The sequence below is a fragment of the Orycteropus afer genome, unplaced genomic scaffold (genome assembly GCF_000298275.1).
Source record: "Orycteropus afer afer isolate SDZICR_OR568_19922 unplaced genomic scaffold, OryAfe1.0 scaffold00359, whole genome shotgun sequence".
NCBI lineage: Eukaryota > Metazoa > Chordata > Mammalia > Tubulidentata > Orycteropodidae > Orycteropus > Orycteropus afer.
This window is the reverse complement of record NW_006921946.1, coordinates 305,757-328,486: the sequence shown is the minus strand read 5'-3', so window position 1 is coordinate 328,486 and position 22,730 is coordinate 305,757. Positions and strand designations below refer to the sequence as shown.

Genomic DNA, 22,730 nt, shown 5'->3' with positions numbered 1-22,730 from the left:
GTGAAGAGAATGGCAATGTACCAAATGTGAGTGATCAATATAGTGGCATTCAGGAAGAGAAAGACATAGAGAGGTACATGGGAGGTACAGACAACAACTATGAACCCTTTTGCACATACAGTACTGCATTGTCAGTGAAGGCAAATATGGGTATATGGGTGGATAGACGGGTGGACAGGCTGAAGTATTAGGTATGTCTATGAAGGGAGGAATGTACCCAAGAACATGTATAGGGCTGGCAGACAATGCTCCTATGACTTTATGTTTATGATCTGAATTCCTAGGTGTATAGTGGAGCTGACAATGGGCAAGGTTGTAGTTGCTGCTTGGTCACAGCCAGCTATCAGAGGGACTGAGTAGTTGAACCCATGGGCTTGGGACCATAGTCGCAGAGGACATCAAGCTCAATTGGCATAATATACTACACAGAACATTGTTCTACCTCCTACTGTGATGAGTAGCGACTGGGATCTTAAAATCTTGCAAGCTGCCATCTAGATGCAACGATGAGTCTCTCCTCATCCAGAGCAAAGAATGAATAAAACCAAAAATTCATGGAAACAATTAGTCCTAGTGACTGGTACACCATCCAATCTGCAGCCTATGAGACCAGAAGAACTAGATGGTGCCCGGCTACTACTGTCAACCACTTGGATGTGGATCTATGTAGGAGATACTGGATAGAGAGGGAGAACAATGTGGAACAAAACTCAAAATCATTTGGGGGGAAAAAAAAAGTGGGGAACAGGTTTGCTGGCCTGATGGAGCCTGGTGGAACCACTGAGACCATGGCCCCTAGCTGCCCTTCAGGTCTGGAATTGAACCCATGCCTGTGGCTTCCAGCCAAACAGTAGACAAACATATGAGTTGAACATTTACCTGAGGTGGATACACTCCTTGGAGAGAACAAGCATGGGAGAAAGAAGGGCTGCACAGAGAGACAGCTCAGGGGGTAGGACTGCATGGAGGGATGGATACAGGGAAGATGTAACTATCAGGAGGAAGTAGGAGGGGAGATGTTGCATTGTGGTAAATTGTGGTCAATGTCATGAGACAAAGTGTATGTGAACTGCTGTGTACAAAGTGTATTTGCTCTGTAAATTTTCACCCAAATCACAATAAAAAAAAAAAAAAAATACATTATACTAATACAGCCTCAGGTGTTTGCTGTGCAAAAAAATGTTGCCGAACTTTTACAGAGGTCAATGGCCTACCTTCCCCCACAAAGCATTAGCAATAGTTCCAGTAATATCAAACAGGACCCTAGTCAAAAAATATCTAATGACTAAGCGCTCTGAAGAGGAGAGAGCCATTCATCCACATCAAAACATCACACCACCACAGAGCACGTGCATGCACAAACATTAATTACCTGTTTCCTTTTCTGCTGGGCCTAAAACATAAGAAAAGATAATTTAGGAGAAAAAGCAAACCTTTGTGGCTCACATAATGTAGAAGGATCAATGAAGGAAAAATCATCTACCACCTATTTCTAACTTAATTTTAATTTTGTTCTTGGTCTGGTCCTAGGCATAAAGAAAGAGAGTGAAAAGCATAGAAGATTTTCTCATCTAAAGACCCAACATTTGTTTTTCTGAAAGGAGATTGACTGGTCAGTAGTCCTGCAGGCCTGGGTTTCTGGGAGCCCTGTCCTAGAATATTCCCACCCTTGATTGCAGATGAAGGTGGGGGACTCCAGAAAGGAAGACAGTCGGAGACTTCTCCTGCTCCCTCTCTATTTGGTCCTACTATAGGTTGTTCTCTAACACAGACTCCTATTTATGAGTAATCAAGAGGAAGGACTGTACCTTTTCACAGCATATTAACATGTTTGTCTAAATACTTAAGAAGACAATGGCTATATTGTCTTAATGGCTTAAGAAACCCAACGTTGTTGTTGCTGTTATGTGCCCGTTGTTGCTGTTATGTGCCCTCGAGTCAACCCTCGACTTATAGTGACCCCTCCTTGGGTTTCCCAAGCAGCTATCACTATGGAAGTAGATTGCCCCATCTTCCTTCCAAGTAGTGGCTGGTGGGTTTGAACCACCAGCCTTCTGGTTAGCAGTCAAGTGCTTTAAGCACTACACTACCAGAGCTCCTGAGAAACCCAATGGCTACATACAAATGTAAGTAGGTTCTTTTCTTCTTCATATTAAAATGGACTCTAACACTAAAAAATGAGACAGAGATTAACAATGAATATGCTTTGTTAAATATTCTAAGCATTCTTAGAAAAGTGATTAAAAATACTAACTGAAATAGTTAAGAACAAAAGAATTCTTATCATTTTTTTGAAGGGGGTTCCTAATATTTGTAGAACACCATACTGTTTTTAGTCAGGTAGTCCACAGATATTTTTTTCTTTGTCAAATTTGAAAGGTGTTAATATATCTATTTTTATATCAATTCTTTCAATCTGTGTTCAGAACATCCAATATTCCCAAAACATGAAAATTATTTGAATGAGTATTCAAAATGTGAAAACCAAGCTGTTCATCTCTCACTTTCTCCAAACGGTCTAATATTCATTGCTTTTGCTTTAACACAACATGATATCATAATTAATGATGTTAAACTGGTAACTAAGGAGGATTCATGTTGTTACTCTTGTGATATAATATTGGTTGCTATAGTGATGAGATGGCTTTTTTGTTAATCACTCAGGAGGTTGGTTAGCTCATGCTTGTTAGAAAGCTTGACTAGATTTGGAAAGGAAAAAGGAATGGTAACTCAGCCAATTACAATCAACTTTTTTCATTATCCAAATCTGATAGCAATATCAGCTAAAGTATGCCTTTATAATTCACTAGGTATAATTTTATACTAAAAATTACTAATTTTTTTTAACGAATGATTTAATTTTTGTTTTTAGAGATAGATACTGAACATTAACTACAATGTTTTTCCTTCCTAGGTTAATGCTAGGTACAATACAAAAGCTAGTTGGATGAAAACTGGAGTAACACATCTGAGGTCTTTTCTGTTACTTTTAATCACCTCAAAGAACTGATGAATGAAAGTTGATTTTATGACTTTGCCACAAATTTCAATCTACTTATTTCAAAACATCTTAAATCTTAAATATCTTTATCCTTAATGAATAAAAACCTAGAATAGAGAAAAATAAATGCACAGTCCTCTCAAGAGATCTAATCTTTCAAATGCATCATTGTATTGCAAGCAATTAAAAGCTGCAGGAAGTTCTATCAGTTTATTTCAGCCTTCACCACAATCAAGAAGTTTCTTCCTTCTGAGAGACGCTGCAGAACAGAAAATAAAATTACGTCATACTACCGGGCTCCTGAACAGGAAAGAATACACTGCCCATAGTTTAAATGGTAGACATACTTACAGTAATGTCAAAAAATACAACCCATGAAAACACCTTTTGGTTTCTTGAAAACTCAAAATAAGAACAAAGGACAACTTAAGCATGAATCCTGGGTCGTTCATTCAAGCCAGGTCCCAGGAGGCATATTACAGCAATGAATAGGAAAAAGCTCTTCAGTTCACCAGCTGAGATTTTAATGAGACATTTCCCTTTGCCACGGTACAGGTTCGCTCAGGAAAGGAAAAGACTTCTCACAGAAAATTCAGTTAATAGGCACTGTTGGCTCTCACTGCCACTTCGGCACTTGCTCACGGCACTGACCTTCTATTTTGGCATATTCTGTGAGTCTAGTGTAATTGATCAAGGCCGCTTTCTCGAGACATTTTCTGACTACTTTCTTCACCTCTTCTGCTGGTACGGGAGTGGCAATATCTTTCATTAAAACCTACCAAATTAAGAGAAAGAGAGAAATACTGTCAAATAAACACTAAACACAAATGGTACAAATAGCCTGAGAGCCCACTACTATCAGGAAGGGGCTCTAAAGTAACATCAGGGAAGCAGTGAGTTGACACTTCACAACTGGGAGCGTAATCCTCCAATCTTGGCTCCTCCTGGCTAAGCCTCATTTATGCACATCAAAACGTCCCACAGGCCAAGCCACCATTCAGTGTGACTGTCACTTTTCCTCCAGGGATCCACGACACTATTAGAGCAGCTGTTTCAGATCAGGATTACAGTCCTTGGGACAAGTAATAAACAAAGTTTGTCTTGCACGTCCCTAATTTAAAAGCCTTACATCTTTTGAGCAATATATTTGAAAACAGTTACAAAAATCCCATTAAGAAAAAGCATCATTTTTGAACTTTTAAAAAATCAGGATTTCTGCTCTCATTAATTGCTAACTAGTGTGATGTGCTGAAAAATACTAAAGCATATAAAAAAAGAAGGAAAGAAAATTTGTCTCAGTGAAAGGAATGCTTAAGGCATAGCCAATGTTAAAGTACACAGAAATTTCTGAGAATCAAAAAACACTGATTAATCTCTGGCAAGGGTAAGATAAATTATATACAGAATCCAAACTCCAACGCATTTAAACGGTTTTATAATGCCTCTGATAATTTTCTTCAAAATTTCTGAGTGATACAACTGCTCACAATAATTTTGGTTATACTATTATTCCAACTGTATTTTTCCATATGTGTAATACGCTTTTTGGTTTGCTTTCATTTAAATTTTAACGTAGAGGGCAGAGTGTTAGCATAGACTAGACAATGTTTTTCTAAGTGCTTTTACTATTCTACTAGGCTTTATCTTGAAAGAAATATCTAAAGAACACAAAAGCATCCATTTCATGCTTTATTATTTCATTCTCTTTATGGTCAGCTTTAGTACTGAGGAGTTTTTACTATCCACTCACCCAAGCATCAGTGATCCTTAACAACATTTTATTTTGGTTAGACAAAGTTTTCCTTCTTTGAAACAGCAAAACTTATCTTTCTCCAAATTTCCTCCCATATCAAATATTCTTCTCACACTGAAAAAAAAAACTTTAACACTGACATCTATTGGACACTGCACTGAGAACTGCACATCAGGCCTTTTATCGCTAGAAAAATCCTTCTACTAAGACAATATGTAAGCATTAAATATGCACTAATATTTTTAATGTAATTATTACTGAAATGTAAATTTAAGATGAATTCTATTCCATATGCAGAACTGTGAATGTTACTAATAGGCTCCTTCATGGTGACAAAGTTCAAAATATTAGAAACAGCTGTTAATATCAGAATGTGTATGTCTAGCCCAGAGGTATGTCCAAGGTTTATATCAGGCAGCATATCATATTCTCTCAGAGCTGGACACTTAATCTGCAGGGGAGGGGGGAACTGGATCGTCTTCCTTTGCAAATACAGAAAAGTGATGGCCAAGGCAGTGCAAAAAGGAGACAAAATCTGTTTCATGCTTCTACCCCATGTTCCTCCAGGCATCACAGGCATGAAGAGTGGTTCCCAAGCAGATTTTATTTCATTTTCTAAGATGCCAGTAAGTAAAGAGACCTATAGATCAAGAATGGGCCCTTAACATCTCTCAGTTCAGCAGGAGACACAATTAGTGACTGCAACTGGGATAAAGGTCACTGTTCAGCCCGTCAGTGCAGGGCATGCTGGCATCTCTACTGTTACTGACTCCTTCCTGCTGGGGGGGGCGGGGAAAGGATCTATCATGGAAATGGGAGCACAGACAGGCAGCATGAGATACCCACGATGCACGCAGTTCCAAGAAGTAAAGCCATCCTTCAGAATGCTATTTCATTCATGATCCCTTAACGAATAGGATGCAATGCACATTTAGAAAAGCCTCCATTAGATGTAGGTTTTAATATTACAAAAATTCTAAGAAAACTACTAATTACTAAAATAATATTGCTATCATGGAATACATGGTGATCAGATTCATAGATGGAATCTATATATGATCGAAAGATCTCAGTCTTCAGTTCTAGCCCTTGTCTTCTAGTCCTTAACTCACAGAAACAGAGATGAAAGGTCTGGACAGTGTTTGAACTTTTTGTTTTTAATAGAGGTGCTAATAAACAGTGTAATATATGACATCAATGTGGCAGAACAATGGATAGAAGCAAGGGCTTGAAGTCAGTAAATCAAAACAAGGATCATCAAAGCTTGATTTGTAAACAATCCCTAGAGATTAATTCTCTTTGATTTTGATAAGGAACAGAGGTTACCCACATCATTTAACTACTGGCATCCATCAAGCATATGAATACCTGTATAAACAGGAACAACAGGTATCTTCCATTTACATTCATCTGCCACAAAAACAGCAACGGAGAATATACTCTCATTAAAGAATGATTCTTAGTCTGGACATAAAGTCTTGTTTTCTACTTATATTTTGGGGGAAGTGACTTTCTATGGTTCACTTATTCACTGAAGGTAGCAACGTATTATAACAATTGAAATAAATCGTGAAATCGATTTTGAAAGAAAGGAATGACATGTTTATGAATATTAAATGATAATCTCTTATAGCCATGAGGAATATGACAGGAAGAATAAAAAATAAAGCCAAGGGGAAACTAAAAGAAAACTGTGAGATCTGAAAAGGAGAGATAATTACATTGAACTGAAAAAAAAATTATTGTTTCATGAGGGAAAGAGAAGAAAAAAAATGGGTACTACCAGAAAGATCTCATAATGTCAGGATGGGATGACAATGATAGGCAATGGAAAATGGAGAGGAAAAAATCAGGATCAAGGGAGAATGTAGTAAGAAAAGGAGAGAAACTGATTAAGTGGGTCTGACGAAGTGATGAGTACACACTGGCTAATTCAGTAACTAAAGCACACAGCAACTGAGAACACAAACAGTATTTATAAGGTAATGTTCAAACATACCCTTTCAAGTAATGAAAGTGTCGCTTTTAGAGCACCTTCAGGTCGTCCAAAGGGAAAACAGTATCTTTAAAAACAAAAAGAAGAACTAAGAAGTCAAACACTTAATAGCTCAGAATGCTAAATGATCTCCTCTTGAGTTACCTGGCATCATTGAGGAACAACAACAAAAAGGTTAAAATCAACTCATCCTGGAAAATGTTCACGTTTACCCAGCCCCAGGATTTAAACAAATAGCAAAGGTATAAATTGTGATGAAAAGCTTTCTAAAGTTGTCCAGATATGGATCTTAAAAGAATACAATATACAAAAAAAAAAGAAGCTCTAGGTGGCATATGATAAAGAGGTAATTAAAACACTTGTCTGATGCTTTCCTAATGTTACTCATGCTCTCAGGTAACTTAAAATGATTTCTCCATGTTATCCTATTTATGTCTCGCTTAAGATGGAAACATGCCACAAACACAACTTCTAGAACCAACATGGCTCTGCTTCCGTCTTCCCTGGCATTCGCTGGTCTTCTCCAGTGTGCAACTCTTCCACCTCTTCAGCCAGCACATTTAATAACCCTCTGCAGAGTTCTTGACAGTGAAGAGTCATTCATTCCAAGTATATATCATCCTATGTATTCTTAATGTTGTTGATGTGTGTTGTGGAATCAATTCCAAACCACAGCCACCCTACCCACTGCCATCAAGTTGATTCTGATGCATAGCAACCCTCATTGGGTTTCCAAGGCTGTAAATCTCTACGGAAGTAGATTGGCTCATCTTCCTTCTGTGGAGTGGCCGGTGGGTTTGAAGCACCAACCTTTCGGTTAGCAGTCAAAAGCCTTACACACTGCACCACCAGGGCTCCTCAAGAAGCCACCCTACAGGGGAGTAGAAATGCCCCATAGGGCTTCAGAGGCTGTGCTCCTCCTGGGAGCAGATCACCAGGTCTTTCTCTCAGGAAGCCAGAGCCTCTGGTGGGTTCCAACCACTGCCCTTGCAGTTAGCAGCCTCGTTTAGCCCTTTCGACACCAGAGCTCCTCTGCAAGCCTCAATCAACATCTCCGAGGGCACGGGACATGGGTGTTCTGAAATCAGGGTCAGCGGAGGCTGGGAATGTAGGTGGGCTCCTCAGTAGTTGCCACATGGTGGTAACAGGTTTACTGCTCTTTGGAAGGGAATTTCTCTCTAGGTTACTTTCCACTTAAGGAGTACAGAGTGTCAGGGCCTTTCGTCCTGCTGGAGCTCTTGTTGTTGCTATGTGCCGTCGAGTCGGACCCCGCTCATAGCGATCCTTCCTTGGGCTTCTGAGGCAGTATCACTACGGAAGTAGATTGCCCCATCTTCCTTTGCTACTGCAGCTCTTAGCTTAGATGAATCAGGTTCAGAACTGCTCACCCTCCCTCCACCTCAACCTAAGATCAAGTGCTACAGGCAGCTGGGCTGCCAACAGGCTGCCACCTTGCTCTGACTTAAAATCTTCAAAATAATAGCCTGCAAACAAGTTTCCTTATCTCCAGGCTCTTTTCATTTTCCAGGGGCTAAGGAGACATCTTTTCTCAGATGTAACTGATAATGAAATGTTTTCTTTCACACTGTACTGTGAACATTTTTCCCTACAAACACATACATTTAGGTTCAATTTGTTTTAGGGGACCAAATTTTAAAGAAAAAGAAAACGATTTCTTAGGTCCTTCCTTTAATACAAACAGTAGCTGAATTTCTACTAGGATGGGTTTTTACAGTTTCATAAAATCTTCATTATTCTCAGATAAATGCAAATAGGTGTTACAGAAATCTGGTCCCTCAAATTCTTCTTGAGAATACTGTATTGATTGTTTGATTTACTGTTTAAAATTCCTTCATTTACTCTTGTCTCCACACACCTCATCTACATCCCCCCCACCCAAAAAACAAAACAAAACAAAAAAGCCACAACCAATTTATTTTGCTAGATGTTCCCCTGTGCAATGGTACTTTCAGAACACTTACAAATTAGCCAAGTGGCTTTAATCATCTTGTATGCCAGCAACCTTAATCCACGTTTAAATAAAACACAAATTGAGTTCTTGTAGTCCCCTCCCCCTGTTTAAATCTTTTCAGTGTATTTGCATAATCCACCCATTGTCTTTCCTATTGTTTATTTCCATTAACCTGTGGGTGACACATTTTATGAATGGAATGTTACTGATCCCCAGATTACATTTAGCATTTCAGGGCTCTGAGGTCCCACTGGGTATGTTCTGAATTAGCATTAGCTGCCCAAGATGTGTAAATAATTCAACACATTTACCGAGTACAAGTAATCCTGAATCAATAAAGTACAGAAAATGACTACACAGAACCTTAATTAATCCTTACAAAACAAGTTTTAAAGGAAGGGAATCGTTTTGTTCTGCCTTTCAGGATAAATATTTTGAATTTTTACCACATTGACAGCTCTATAATAGCAAAACGAAGTGGAAAACACTCAACTGTCAGATAAAAATTCAACCAAGTTTAATACTTAATCGCAATAAACTGAAGTCACCCTTATTTCCACTTTGGTAAATCAATTACACAGATAAATGAGCTTGTATAGAGAAGTCTTATTATTAAGCCCTTTTTTTTTTCTTATCTATTTTTAAACAGTTTCATTTTTATTGAAGTTATATATGCACTGAATCTAAAGAGAAAATTCTTCTAAAAGACTTTTTATAAAAAACAGAAGTCCCCTGTGCTGGTTCCACCCTTTCAAGTAATTTTCTGCTTTCCAGAAAAAAGGGAAAAAAAAAAGTTTTCAACTTCTAGCTGATCCTTTTGGTATTTAGATTTCATGTTCCCTAATCACATGCTAATATTTCTGCTTCTTGATTTTTCAGTTTTAGATACCATCCTAATTACCACCCACAATGAAAAAGGAGCACTTTTTTTTTTTTTTCCCCCCAAGTTTTCTGAGACATGTGACACATGTCTCTGGGTGGTGCAAATGGTTTGCGCTTGTCTAGTAATTCAAAGGTTGGCAGTTTGAACCCACCTAGTGGTGCCACAGAAGAAAGGCCTGGCAATCTGCTTCCAGACAGATGACAGCCCAGGAAGTCCTATGGACCAGTTCCACTCTGCCACACGGGGTTACTACCAGTTAGAATCAATTCCACGGCAATGGGTTTCATATTTTTCCAGCAACATGTAATCGACCGCACATAATTAAACTATCAAATTTGGTAAATACTGACATACATGTACACTTGCGTAATCCTCACCACAATCAAGGTGATGCATATACCCATTACCTCCCACATTATTCCTCCAACTCCCACGCAGCCACTGCTCGACTGTCATATGTATTAGTATGTATTTTCCAGAATTTTAAATAAAACGATACAATTTTATCTACTGTCTTTGACTCAGCATAATTTTCTGACATTCATTCATATTGTTGCACGCATCAGCAGTTTCTTCATTTTCATGGCTGAGAGTGTTTCGCTGAAAGGAGTACATTGTTTATCTATACCCCTATTGATGGGCATTTGGCTTGTTTCCAGATCTGGCTGTCATGAACACTGCTGCTATGAATATTCATGTGAAGGAAGACTTTGCATGGACTTAAGCGTTTGTTTCTCCTGGGGAAATACCTATGAGTTAAATGCCTGGGTCATATTGGTAGGTAATGAAATGTTAAAGAAATTGCTAAATATTTTCCAAAGTGGGCTGCACCATTTCACATTTCCATCAACAGTATATGAGAATTCCAGTTTCTCCACATCCATGAGAACACTTGGTATGTTCAGGTTGTTGTTGTTTTTAATTTTAGCCATACAGAAGGCTGGCGGTTCCAACTCACCAGCCACTCCGCAGAAGGAAGATTGGACAATCTGTTTCCACAGAGAAACCACCCTGGAAATCCAAGGAGGGGTTGCTATGAGTTGAATTGACTTGAAGGCAGTGAGTTTGTTTTTTTTTTTTTTTGAATAAGTAGGTAGGCAGCGCTATCTTACAGTAGTTTTCATCCCTAATGATGCTGAATATTTTTTCATATGGCTTTTGTCCTTTTGGCCAACCGCATACATTTGGTGAAATGTCTACTAAAATGTTTAACCTTTTTTTTTTTTATTGGGCGTTTCAGTTTTATTATTAAGTTTTGAGAAGTCTTAATGTATCATGGCTAGAAGTCCTTTCTGGGTTAAGTATGGAACAAATAATTTCTCTCACTCAGTGACTTATCTTCTTATTCCCTTAAAAATAAATGTCTTTGGAAGACCAAAAGCTCTGAGTTTTGATGCAGTTCAAGTTAACATTTTTTTTTTCTATCATGAATTATGCCTTTGGTATTTTATTAAAATCTTTGCTTAACTCAAGGATAGAAGGTTTTGCTCCTATGATTTTTAGTGAGGTATGGATGGACGTTAATTGTTTTACTTTTGGATATCCAATAGTTCCAGCACTATTTATTGAAAAGAGTATGCTTTGTCTGTTGCCTTTGTATGTTTGTTAAAAATTCATTACCATAGGTATGTTGGATTTCTGGGCTCTCAGTACCACACTGTCTTGGTTACTGTAGCTTAGACTTTCAACATTGCTCTTCTTGTAAAACTTATTTTGGCTATGGTAAGCCCAATGAATTTCCACATGAATTTTAGAATTAGTTAATATATTTCTATAAAATTCTACTAGGACTTTGACTGGTGTTCCATTGGATCTCTAGCTCAATTTAGAGAGAATTGACACTGTAACAAAATGGAGCTCTGACTCATGAACACGGTAGATCTCAGTTTAACTTCTCGTTTGTTTTTTTCCAATGTGGGTGACTTTCTTTTTTCTGCCTTACTGCACTGTCTAGAACATCCAGCATAATTTTGAGTAGACATGGTTATAACAGACATCCTTATTCCTGATCTTGGGTGGAAAACATTTAGTCTTTTACCATTAAATATGATGTTAGGTATTGGTTTTCAATAGATGCCTTTAACATGTTAAGAAAGTTTTCTTCTCTTCCTTTTTCTAGTTTGCTGAATGTTGTTTTGTTTTTTAAAAAATCAAGAACAGATGTTGGATTTTGTCATATGCTTTTTAAAGTCTATTGAGATGATCATATAGCTGTTTCATTAACAGAAATTCACCCTGTTAATAGGGTGAATTACATGATTGACTTTTAAATGCTAAGGCAACCTTGGCTTCTTGGATATACATCATTGGTTATAAGCCATCAATCCTTTTATATAATGTTAGATTCAGTTTGCTTAATTTCTGTTATGAGTGTTTAATCTATGTTTATAAGGGGTATTTTTCTGGCATTTTCTTTCTTGTAATGCCGTTGGTTTGGTACCAGGGTGATTCTGGCCTCATAGAATGAGCTGAGAAATAGTTATTCTTCTTCAATTTTCTGGAAGCGTTTAGGTGGACATGACATTATTTCTTATTTAGACACTGGTAGTAAAACCATTTGCAGCAGGAAGTTTTCTTTATGGAAAAGTATTTAAATTGAAATTAAATTATTTCTAAATAGGCTCATATCCTTCAGGCAACAAGAGGTAGCTCTTGAGTAGAAGTGGAAAGACATCATGAGCCATTTGTAGGGGACGGGCAAATTATGTGAAGGAGGAAAAATAAACACTCATATTTATAAACAGAATCAATACCTGAAATGGCTTAACTGATTTTCTAAAAGGGAAGACAGTCTCTCTTTTATTTCCTCAAACCTCTCTTTCTCTTCCATTGAAACAGTTCCAATTCCGTCAGGCCTGGAAATAAACAAAAGAACCAGTAATTTATAGGAAAAGCTCATCTAATTTTATATATTATAGAGTAAAATGATGCTAATAACTTTAAACTATTTTAATGTCCGGTTCACAGAGCTACAGTGACCTATGTTAATCAGAATCAAACCTGCTTTCCCCTGAAAAACCCAAATATTTTAGGAAACTAGAGACTGGTCTAGAATGTGGGTATCAGTTATGTCTATAGAGAATGTTTATAGGAGAAGTTTGCAGTCATCTGCTTCGTATTTTGACCTGGAATGAAAGGAACAGAATTACTCTCTTTAGACAGCTCAAGGTAAAAGATGACAATAAATACTTTCCAGATCTCAGAAAACAATAAGTAGTCCTTGAAAATGACAGTGAAAAGCATTTTATAGTGGTACCAAACATTTAACCAATTATATGAATACCCTCTGAGTGGAAATATTATAAAAAGTATATTGAATGCAAGCCAAAATATCTTAACTACTTTTCTTCCAAATAAAAATAAATCTAACATGAAATCGGACATTTATTTGTTGTAAGAAATACATGGAAATTTTGGCTAAATTTAAAGGTACACTATTCTGCTGCTTTTGGTATAAATACTTGCTTATATGTAATCATATAAGTAAACAAATATTTGAAAGAAAACATGTAAACAGAAGAGAAAAACTAGCTATATTTCTTAACAAGATTTTCACGCTTAACCAAATATCCCTAGGGAATCAATGCAAGTGCTTCGTTATGATTTTAAAAAGTAGCTGTGAAGACTTCATTGAAATCTTATTTTCCTGAGATCAGGGTTAAAAATAGAAAATATATCTAATAGCAGGGACTTAGAATTTTTTCTGTATCATTTTAAATATCTATCTGGTTGTACAGCAACCATCTACAATTTTGAACACAGAAGTTCTAACTCTTTCTGTTCACACAGAAGAGGATACTAATCTCATATTCATTTCAAAATCTGTTTATATATTTCAACCATAAAATGAGTCTTTTGCATTAAATCATAATTAATAATTATTTCTTCCCTTATCAACTTATTTCACTAAAGATTACACTTAAATTCTCAAAGGTTTATTTATTTATCATTCCAATTTTCTAATTTTTAACATAAAACAGGTAGAAACAGGGATTATTAAAAACAAAGAGAAGCAAATGCTTAAAATAACATTGCCAACAAGATTTTTATTTAATGCTCCCAATTATATATATATATATATATATATATATATATGTGTGTGTGTGTGTGTGTGTATGTATACATCTTTGATGCTTGTTAACTAGTCAATTAGAATCCAAGCAATTAATTTTAAAGTTATATTTGAATCATACTGACATAAAGACCTCTTATTCATATCAAGGCATCATTAAATCTGAGTCGTCTCCAATAAACAATAAATAATTTGCTACTTCAGAAACTTGTATGCTGCCAGAATCCATGCTCTGAAAATATTTCTCATAATTATACTACATTCCTGAATTTTGAAGCATCAATTATTTAGTCAGATGCTCAGAATAATCTATCAATCACTTTTATTCTAACAGAAAGCATGCGGAATGTTAACTACATAGAAATAACTAATGAAATACTGTCTTTCCCACTTTTTTTTAGGAAGAAGAAAAGCAATGCTTGCATAAAACAGACTGTTCCCTTATCTGAATGGCATGGACAAGCTCTGACAGTGAGCACAAAAGTTCTGCTGGGAAGTGCTACATAAATCCTTAATTTGAGAATCTGGGCATTCACACAAAAGCTGTAACTAAATTATGTTGTAACACAGACATCAGTAAAACCACCTATGAGAACGTTCTGGGTGGTTATTTCATTAAACACAGCTATGCAAACTTGATGAAAAAGAGTAAAGAAATTTATTGCCCCAATGATTGACATGATCCTTGGCTTAACTCTGTGACAGATACCACATGGTTATACTGGGGTGAATTTTGCTGTTTGGTTCAACTGTCAAACAAGATCATGTCCCACAGTGACAAAAGAAGTAGTCCTGTCACAGTCCTGCCCCTTCACTGGGGCACACTGGACACCTCACAGAATGGAGATATGGATTCAGGCAAGGACAAGTGAGAAAGGCAAGTCAGGGAATGTCACATGGCAATCTTCACCAAGAGGAAGACTGTTGTAACAAAGCAAGAGACTGTCATTTAGTTCATCACTAAATTAGGTTCAAATATGAATGGGTTCAATACACCATGCAGCATTTCAGACTTCTCCTTATTCACATACATGTACTTTGTATATATGCTAGACTAGGTACAGGACATTAGGTATATGAAATGGCTTTCTGTATCTGATCTACTGGAAATAAAGGGCAACTTTGCTGCAGTCCAGTCAACCCTAAAGGCAATAGGTTCCTAAACAATAATTCTTCCCAATAACTATCAATCCCTTCTGTGTTATCACTATCTTTCTTGTCATCATTAAAACAAAAATAGCAGCTATCAATTACTATATTCTACATATATATACACACCTGATGATGAGCTAGTTGTTTTATATGCGGAGTGACACAGAAAGCTTACAGCAATCCTTCCTCCAGCTATCAGAGAGGAGGCTACTTAGGCTCAGAGAGTTTAGGTTATGTGCCCAAGATCACACAGCTGGTTAGTGCTGGAGCCTTGACTTCAACCCAAGTCTCTTGTCCTTCCAAGCCACGGCTCCTAATGCCCATGTCTTACTGTCTTTTCCTTACATTTGTACAGAAAATTATAATAAAGAGCAATGAAAAAACCCGAGTTAAAGAAATGGACGCTGTACTGAAGCAGTAATAATGAATGGTGGGACTGTAGTAAACACACTTATTTACATCAGATATTTCCTATACTACTTGTAATATGCAGAACTTAAAAATCAATGAATTTTAATATATAATACCTACTAGTGACTCAGTGATTCAGTTAAAGAAAATCTGAACAAAGAAAGTCCTAAAATTTACTTTCATCCATCATAAAATGTTTACTTACAGAAGTTTTTAAAGCAAGTCAAACCAGTAATATTTTATGAATATATATTTAGTAGACTTGGGTAAGAGAGGTTTAAAAATAACAACTGATAAACCTAGTTTGTAAATTAATCTATTGTGGCTGCACCTTCAAAACATATCCAGAACCTGACCGTCCCATTTCTATTCTCCCTCTGGTCCCAATCATCATCAGTTCTCCTGAGTACTGCTACCATTTCCTTGGTCTCTCTCCTCCAGCTCTTTCCTTGTCACAGAACTGCCAACGTACTATGATGAGTCTTTTGTAACACTTCTTGGTTTCATATCTTGCATTGGTGGCCCTCCACAGAAAAGCCAGTCATTATAGTGGTCTATCGTGGCTTGAGAAGAAGACAAAGTAAAGTATTATAATGAAATGTGCAAAGACTTTGGGTTAGAAAACCAAAAGGGAAGAACATGCTCTTGGCATTTCTCAAGCTGAAATAATTGAAGAAAAGGTTCAAGCCTCACATTGCAATAGTGAAGGATTCTATGAACAAAATATTGAACTACACACACACACACACACACACACACAAACCAAAAACCAGACTCACTCCCATCAAGTCAATTCCAAGTCATAGCGACCCCCTTCTGGTTTCTGAGTAGGTAAATCTTTATAGAAGTAGACTGCCCAGGCTTCCTTCCATGTGGTGGCTGGTGGGTTTGAACCGCCAACCTTCTGGCTAGCAGTCAAATAACTTAGGCACTATGCTACCAGAGCTCCTTACGGAACAACACAGGAAGCATCAGAAGAAGATGGAAAGAACACAGAGTCACTGTACCAAAAACACTGGTCGATGTTCATCTATATCAGGAGGTGGCATATGATCAAGAAACAAGGTTATTGAAGGAAGAAGTCCAAGCTGCACTGAGGAAACTGGATGTGGTAGTTAAGTGTGTGCGTCAACTTGGCTGGGCCTGGTTGAGTGGCTGGGCAGCTGGATGTGGTATTCCCCATGATGAGACTGGTAATCAACTCCATGGTGGAATCTACAGTGAGCTGTTGAGTAGCTGCCTTATGGATATGGTCTGCTTCCAGTATATAAGGAGAAGCCTTGGGGAACGGTCTCTAGCTTATGGCATGCTTGAACCCTGCATGTAGCTGTGTCATTTTTCAGCAGCTTGCCATGCAAAAGAGGAAGACTTTCAATGAGACGGACTGACACAGTTGCTGCAATGATGAGTTCAAGCAGAGCAAGAATTGTGAGGATGGCGCAGGACTGGGCAGTGCTTCATTGTGTTGTACACAAGGTCTCTATGAGTCACAGGTGACTCAAAGGTACCTAACAACAACACAATGGTCTACAAGACGTCATAGCAGTTCTTCTCCCCAAATTCACCTCATTTCTGATTTTATCCACACTCTCACACGCGTCCTGTCCTTCCACTTCAGCCACACTGACTTCCCTGCTAGTCTTCCTACACAGTAGGTCACAGTAGGTAGGCTCCCACCTGCCTCAGAGTTTTTGCACCTGCTGTTTTCTCTGTCTGGCAGTTCATACTCTATATATACATGTGGCTGGCTCATTCACTTCTCACTGTGCTCCACTCATATGACTCAGTGTTAGAGAGGCCGTCCCTAACTACCCTGTACTTATTCACTGCCACTGAGTTGCTTCCAATGCATAGTGCCCCCAAAAGGCTTTCCAAGTCTATACATCTTTATAGAAGTAGAATGCCTCATCTTCCTCCAATGGAACAGCTGGTGGGTTTGAACTGCTGACCTTCTGGTTAGCAGCCAAATGCCTTCCTTACCCACTGTACTAACAGAGCTCCTTTTACCTATATAAAGGTGTAATTCTCTGCTCCCATGTTGCTCGTCATTGTACATATGCTGCTGTTCAATTAACTGAGACTATTTAGCTGTTTGTGGACTGTCTGACTCCTTCATGCTGTGTCCCTAGTGCCTAGAAAAGCAGTTGGCATATTGCTGCTTCTCGATACGTAAGTGCTAATGGAATGAATGAGGGATATACCGTATATAAAAATATCACTTATAATAAGAGTATCAGAATTCATGAGTTGGTAATACCATGTATCATTATTAATATTTGTTATTAACATTAATTTGGCATAAATCATCTGGAATATTCTTATCATCTAACAGTAGGAAAAACAGGCCACTCTGCAAAAGGCAAACAGAATCAGGAATTGCAGTTAAGGGTTCTGGGTAAAAAATACACCTAATAAAAATTGCATGAATTTACACCTAGCAGAAAATTTTAGTGTTTAGCTGCCATTTCAGTTATTAGTGAAATAATTGACTTTAAATATCAAGAACACAATTTTCCCTGAGTTAATAGAAAATGAAAAAAAAAAAAATACTGCATCTTTGACACTGATAAAAAGATGATGCTAAAATGTGGCTTTTTAAAATTCTAACATAAAAGACCAATTTTATGATTTGAATGTTAATTGGGGTTTAGACTGTGTGACTGATAATTAAATACTAAAGTGGCTCTAATGAGAAGAGAAGGGTACTCTCATGTATCAAGATTCGATACTTTTCTTTTTTTTCAGAGGCCTGCAGTTACTGAAGTTACATGATTTTAATAATAATAATGAGGGCTCAGCATAAGAAGCTTAAGATATGAACAGATTCTAAATCATGATTTAATAGTAGAAACAATCATTTAATTATCAATATAATCAAACAAGTTATGACATGGACCATCCTTCTGGTATTATATAATCGGCAATTGAACACCAAGTGCAGTTGGGTCTATGTTAATTATTTCTCAAAGATTCTTAAGAAACAGAATTCATACAATAGAACCTTCTGCCACTGATGCTTAATAGCGTGATCTACATCTGCTGATGGGTCAAACTCTGTTTTCAAAGAAGGTCTCACATGCACATACACACACACTCACACACTCACATACACACTTTTTAAAAAAGGCAGATTTATCCAAAAACAATGGTTCCTGAGGCCTATTTGTTTAATTTCATGATCTTCCTCCATGAACTGGGGGATTCTGCAATGTGTGCTTTTCATCAATCTGGCTAAGTTACTTTAAAACAAGCAAACAAAATCCTTTATCTATATTAGATATCTTGTCATGATTACCAATTCTTCCTGTAGCAAGTGCAACATACGGTTAAATTGTGAAAGATGTTTTTCTGAAGACAACTCAGGAACAAGAGGGATAAACAGCACTATGAATGCATTTTGCATGATCTCTGATGGTTTTGGGGGTAGATCAGATCAGATATTAGTTTCTCTGAAAATAAAGGACAACATAGTTCATGAAGAAAGAATTAAGAAAAGATACAAAAAGGATACAAAAACGGGCTGCAGAGTTGGGCATCTGAGCAGAAGAGAAAACAATCATCAATGAGGGAATCTACCTAAACATTCCCATTTGGCCCACTGGGAGCTCCCTCCCCTTGTTTGAACCGCCTACAATTCACCTTTTATATTCCTTCTTTTCCAGCATAATGCAAAATTTCAAAGGCCCATAAAACCAAGAAAAGCAAAGTTTTGCATGTTTCATGTCTATTTTATCTGTGTAATTTTGAGTAAAGTGGCTGTGAACATTTTCCAATACATGTTTTGAGAGACGATGATCCTGCAACATGCTCCAACTGAAAGGCTAAACAACCTGATTTTTCTCAAGTGACAGAAAATATGTGACCTTTTTGCAGGTTGAGGAGTCCCCACGACATGTTAAAGGAGTCTGGGAAGCTCCACGATAGAGAAACTTGGTTAACTTTGCGAACCAGCATTTCTCAAAATTATTTTGCCACAGGACTCCCCACAATTCCCACTTAAAAAGCATCACTCAGTGCTGGTAAGCTTTTCTTATAAACAGTGCAAAAGGCAGTGTAGTGTTCTAGAATAATCACTGTCCAAAATCTTAGCAATACTGCATACTGAGCATTTTATCCTATTACTGAATGAAAACTGTAAGCTCATTCATGGCTGTTTCCTCAAACACTTATTCCAGCCGGACAGCTTCCAGATCCCTGAGGAATCAATGTGCCCCGAGCTTTATAAACTCTACAACGTAGCAGACTGCCTGGTAGAGGGTACTCACAAAGCTTATGGACTGTATGAATACAACATGGCATAGAAAAGTCTGGTTAGGTTGATTAGACATATTTCTTTCTTTTTTAAAAAAATTACTCCTTTCTCCCTTCCTCCAACTCATCAGGTAAGTTTGTTGGGCCTGGCAATTTGGTGGTTTGCTGCAAGAGCTATTCTGCCAGCAATGAGTAGGCAAATGACAAAGTTCCTGGTGCTTTTAAGTTTCCTACAGGCTTCCTTTCATCTGTCCTTTCCTATGAGGCATGCAGGACATCTTCGCTCCCTCTAGAGTGAGTGAGAAGGGGAGGGACACCTGGAGGGTGGTATTTCTGAATTGTCGATTCTGCCTGAAGCACAGCAGGTAAAAGTCACTTTGCACTTCATGTATTTCCCACCAATATCCATTTGTGAGCAGAATGGAGAGGAGAGGAAGTCACAGCACGAGAATAAGAAATGACAGCAGATGATGAGGGGCAAACAATAATCTCTTCTTATTGTTGTTTCCCAACCATCACACCTCCTATTGTTTCAATCCAAATGGTATGTCATTTGTGTGGTCATCCATTACATAAGCAGTGTCCTTTTACTTCCTCTGCAATCTTAAGTATCCAGAAGCAGAAATTAATTCTACACCTATACTTTCATTGAAATGGAAGAGACAGATGTTCTATGAGAAAATGTTTTGAAGGTGAAACTTTAAAATCACATACTCTTCCTTTTGCGAACACTCCTTCCTCCTGGTCCTTTCCCTTTCTGAATCTCTTGCTACTCTCTATTCACTTTGGAGGTTTTTAAGAAGAGCAGACACAGTTTTACAGAGAAGGCAACAATGTGACTATGAAGATCAAGATCTTAGTGATTTAGTTTTTGTGTTAGGATGGTGATGAACCAGCCAAGGATGGAAGGTGTTGGATAACTAACTAGCTGATCCTGGGACCAAACCACAAACCAAAAACCTTCTTGGACTCATCTAGTCCCAAACCACCGCTGCACAAAATCCTAAGATTCAAGAGAAACAAAACATCAAAGGGAATTTAACTTAAAAATAAAGACAATTAAGGTTGGTGTAGAGTTTTCTCTGATAGAAATATCATCCTTTTCCCATACATAATAAATTTTTAGTTTTAAAAAATAACCTCTCATTAAAGGACTATATATACAAATCAAAATTTGGGATGGAGAATTCAGAATAACATCAAGACAAAAATTTCCTATAAATGTCCTTTCCAGAAATACCATTATACTAATTTTGTAAATATAATTCCAGGCTTCTTTCTATACATTTATAGACATGCTGTACTTTCAGCTTCATTACTAGAAGGCTGGTGGTTCAAACCCATCAGCCACTCCTTGGAAGGAAGGTTGGGCAATCTACTTCAGTAGTGATATTGCCTTGGAAACCCGAGGAGGGGTCACCATGAGTCGGGGCCGACTCGACAGCACATAACAACAACAACACTTAGTAGACTGTAAACATTATCTCAGATCATTTAGATATTCCTATATATGCTTTTTAAGTGACAGGATGTCATAGAGATGTACTGTAATTTATTTATATAATTCTCCATAGAAACATAGATATTATCCCTCTATTTCTTTCCTGCCACAGGCAGTGTTGCAATAACTAATTTTGCACTTTGTATTTTTAAGCAATTTCTGATTGTCTCTTCAGGATAAATTCCTGAAAGTGGAATTGTTAAGATAAGCAGTATGAAAGTTTCAGGTATCTGGCACATATTGCAAAATTGCTTTTTTCAGGAAGAACTTACCAGCTCACACTCCAATCTGTAGTGCAAGAAATTATTAAATTTCCTGCAACCTCATCAGCTGTGGTCTTCATCATTTGTTGCAATTATTTTCAGTTTTATACATAAAAATGTTATCTCATAGTTTTAGTATGTTAATTTGTATGGTGTATAATTATACAGTCTTACAGGTTAGGGTGGTCTTTCCGTGGGCCATTAAAATTACTACATTTGATTCATTAAGAATATTTAAATTATGAACTCTAAGAAGTACCATAATGTATCACTTACAAATTTATAAACAGTTGATCTAATGTCACCCATTTAGTTATTCAACAAATATTTACTGAGAACCTGGTCAGGTCCTGGTGTACACCGTAAGCAAGACAGTGTACCCCTGCCTGAGCAGAGCTTACAGAAGGGAAAGACATTTAAAGAAAAATCAGACAATAAAGGTACAATGACAGTGATGACTTCTAAGAAGGGCAAAAGAATAAGAATGTGACCTCGCTTGGCACATCAGAGAAGGATTCGGTTTGGGAATGATATCTAGGCTGAGGTGTAATGGATGAGTAGGAGGTAATGAGGTGAAACTTTAGTACAGGAGGGTAGAGAGAGCGTTCTTGGAGGAAAAAATCCAACGTACAAAGGCCCTGAAGCAGAGAAAAGCCTAAGAAAGACAGAAGGAACTGAAAGTAGGAGGCCAGTTTGGTTAGAACAGTGGTTTCCACAAAGAGAGTGGTACAAGCCAGGCTGTAGAAGTAGGCAGATGATGGGGTGCTTCCAACAAAATCAGATGAAATTCACTACAATCTTGTTATAATTGTGTGGCATTGAGTTGATTCTGGCTTGTAGCCAACTGGTATGACAGAGTAGAACTATCTCATAGACTTTCCTAGGCTATAATCTTAGAAAACCAAAAAAAACCAAACTCACTGCCATGGAGTCAGATCCGACTCATAGCGACCCCTTTGGGTGACAAGACATATTTCAGAAATACCCATATTAACTAATGGTAATAACAGTTAATTTCCCCCTCTGGCGCTACACTTTCATATAACTTTGATCAGAGCCTTTGCTGAATTTTTTTCACTGGACTCTTATAATCTGCTTTCATAACAGCTTTTTCTACAGGACCACAAATTCATTTTGTGAAATTAAAATTCTAAGTACTAACTGCCAGTGAAATCACCAATTTCAATAATTTTTTCATGTCCTGGGCTTATGAGGGAGGAGCAAGTTGCTGAGATCAATGATTCACATGGATTCTTAAACTGTTTGTAGAAGAAACAATTCTTATGGACACCCTCTAATTTGTGTAAGGCAGCCAGTGGGTTCCGAAGCACCAGGGCTTCCAGCTGGCTGTGCTGGTTTGACCCCTGCTGAGACAGGCTGTGAATCAGCACCTACATTTTCACAAGATCCCCAGGTGATTCTAAGAATATATAAGAGCTATAAGAACCTCCTGATTCCTCTAACCCACTCCCCTC

General features: G+C 37.6%; 1 protein-coding gene across 1 annotated transcript in view; it reads right to left on the bottom strand.

Annotated features, from left to right (window-relative positions):
- Window positions 1–22,730, bottom strand: part of CADPS2 (calcium dependent secretion activator 2) — a 420,173-nt gene that overhangs the window by 144,242 nt on the left and 253,201 nt on the right. Inside the window, exons 13-16 of the mRNA XM_042782532.1 lie at window positions 12,359–12,460; window positions 6,754–6,817; window positions 3,653–3,776; window positions 1,373–1,393 (exon numbers count right to left, since the gene is read on the bottom strand). Coding sequence (XP_042638466.1) covers window positions 1,373–1,393; window positions 3,653–3,776; window positions 6,754–6,817; window positions 12,359–12,460 — 311 coding nt within the window. The remainder of the gene's footprint in view (window positions 1–1,372; window positions 1,394–3,652; window positions 3,777–6,753; window positions 6,818–12,358; window positions 12,461–22,730) is intronic.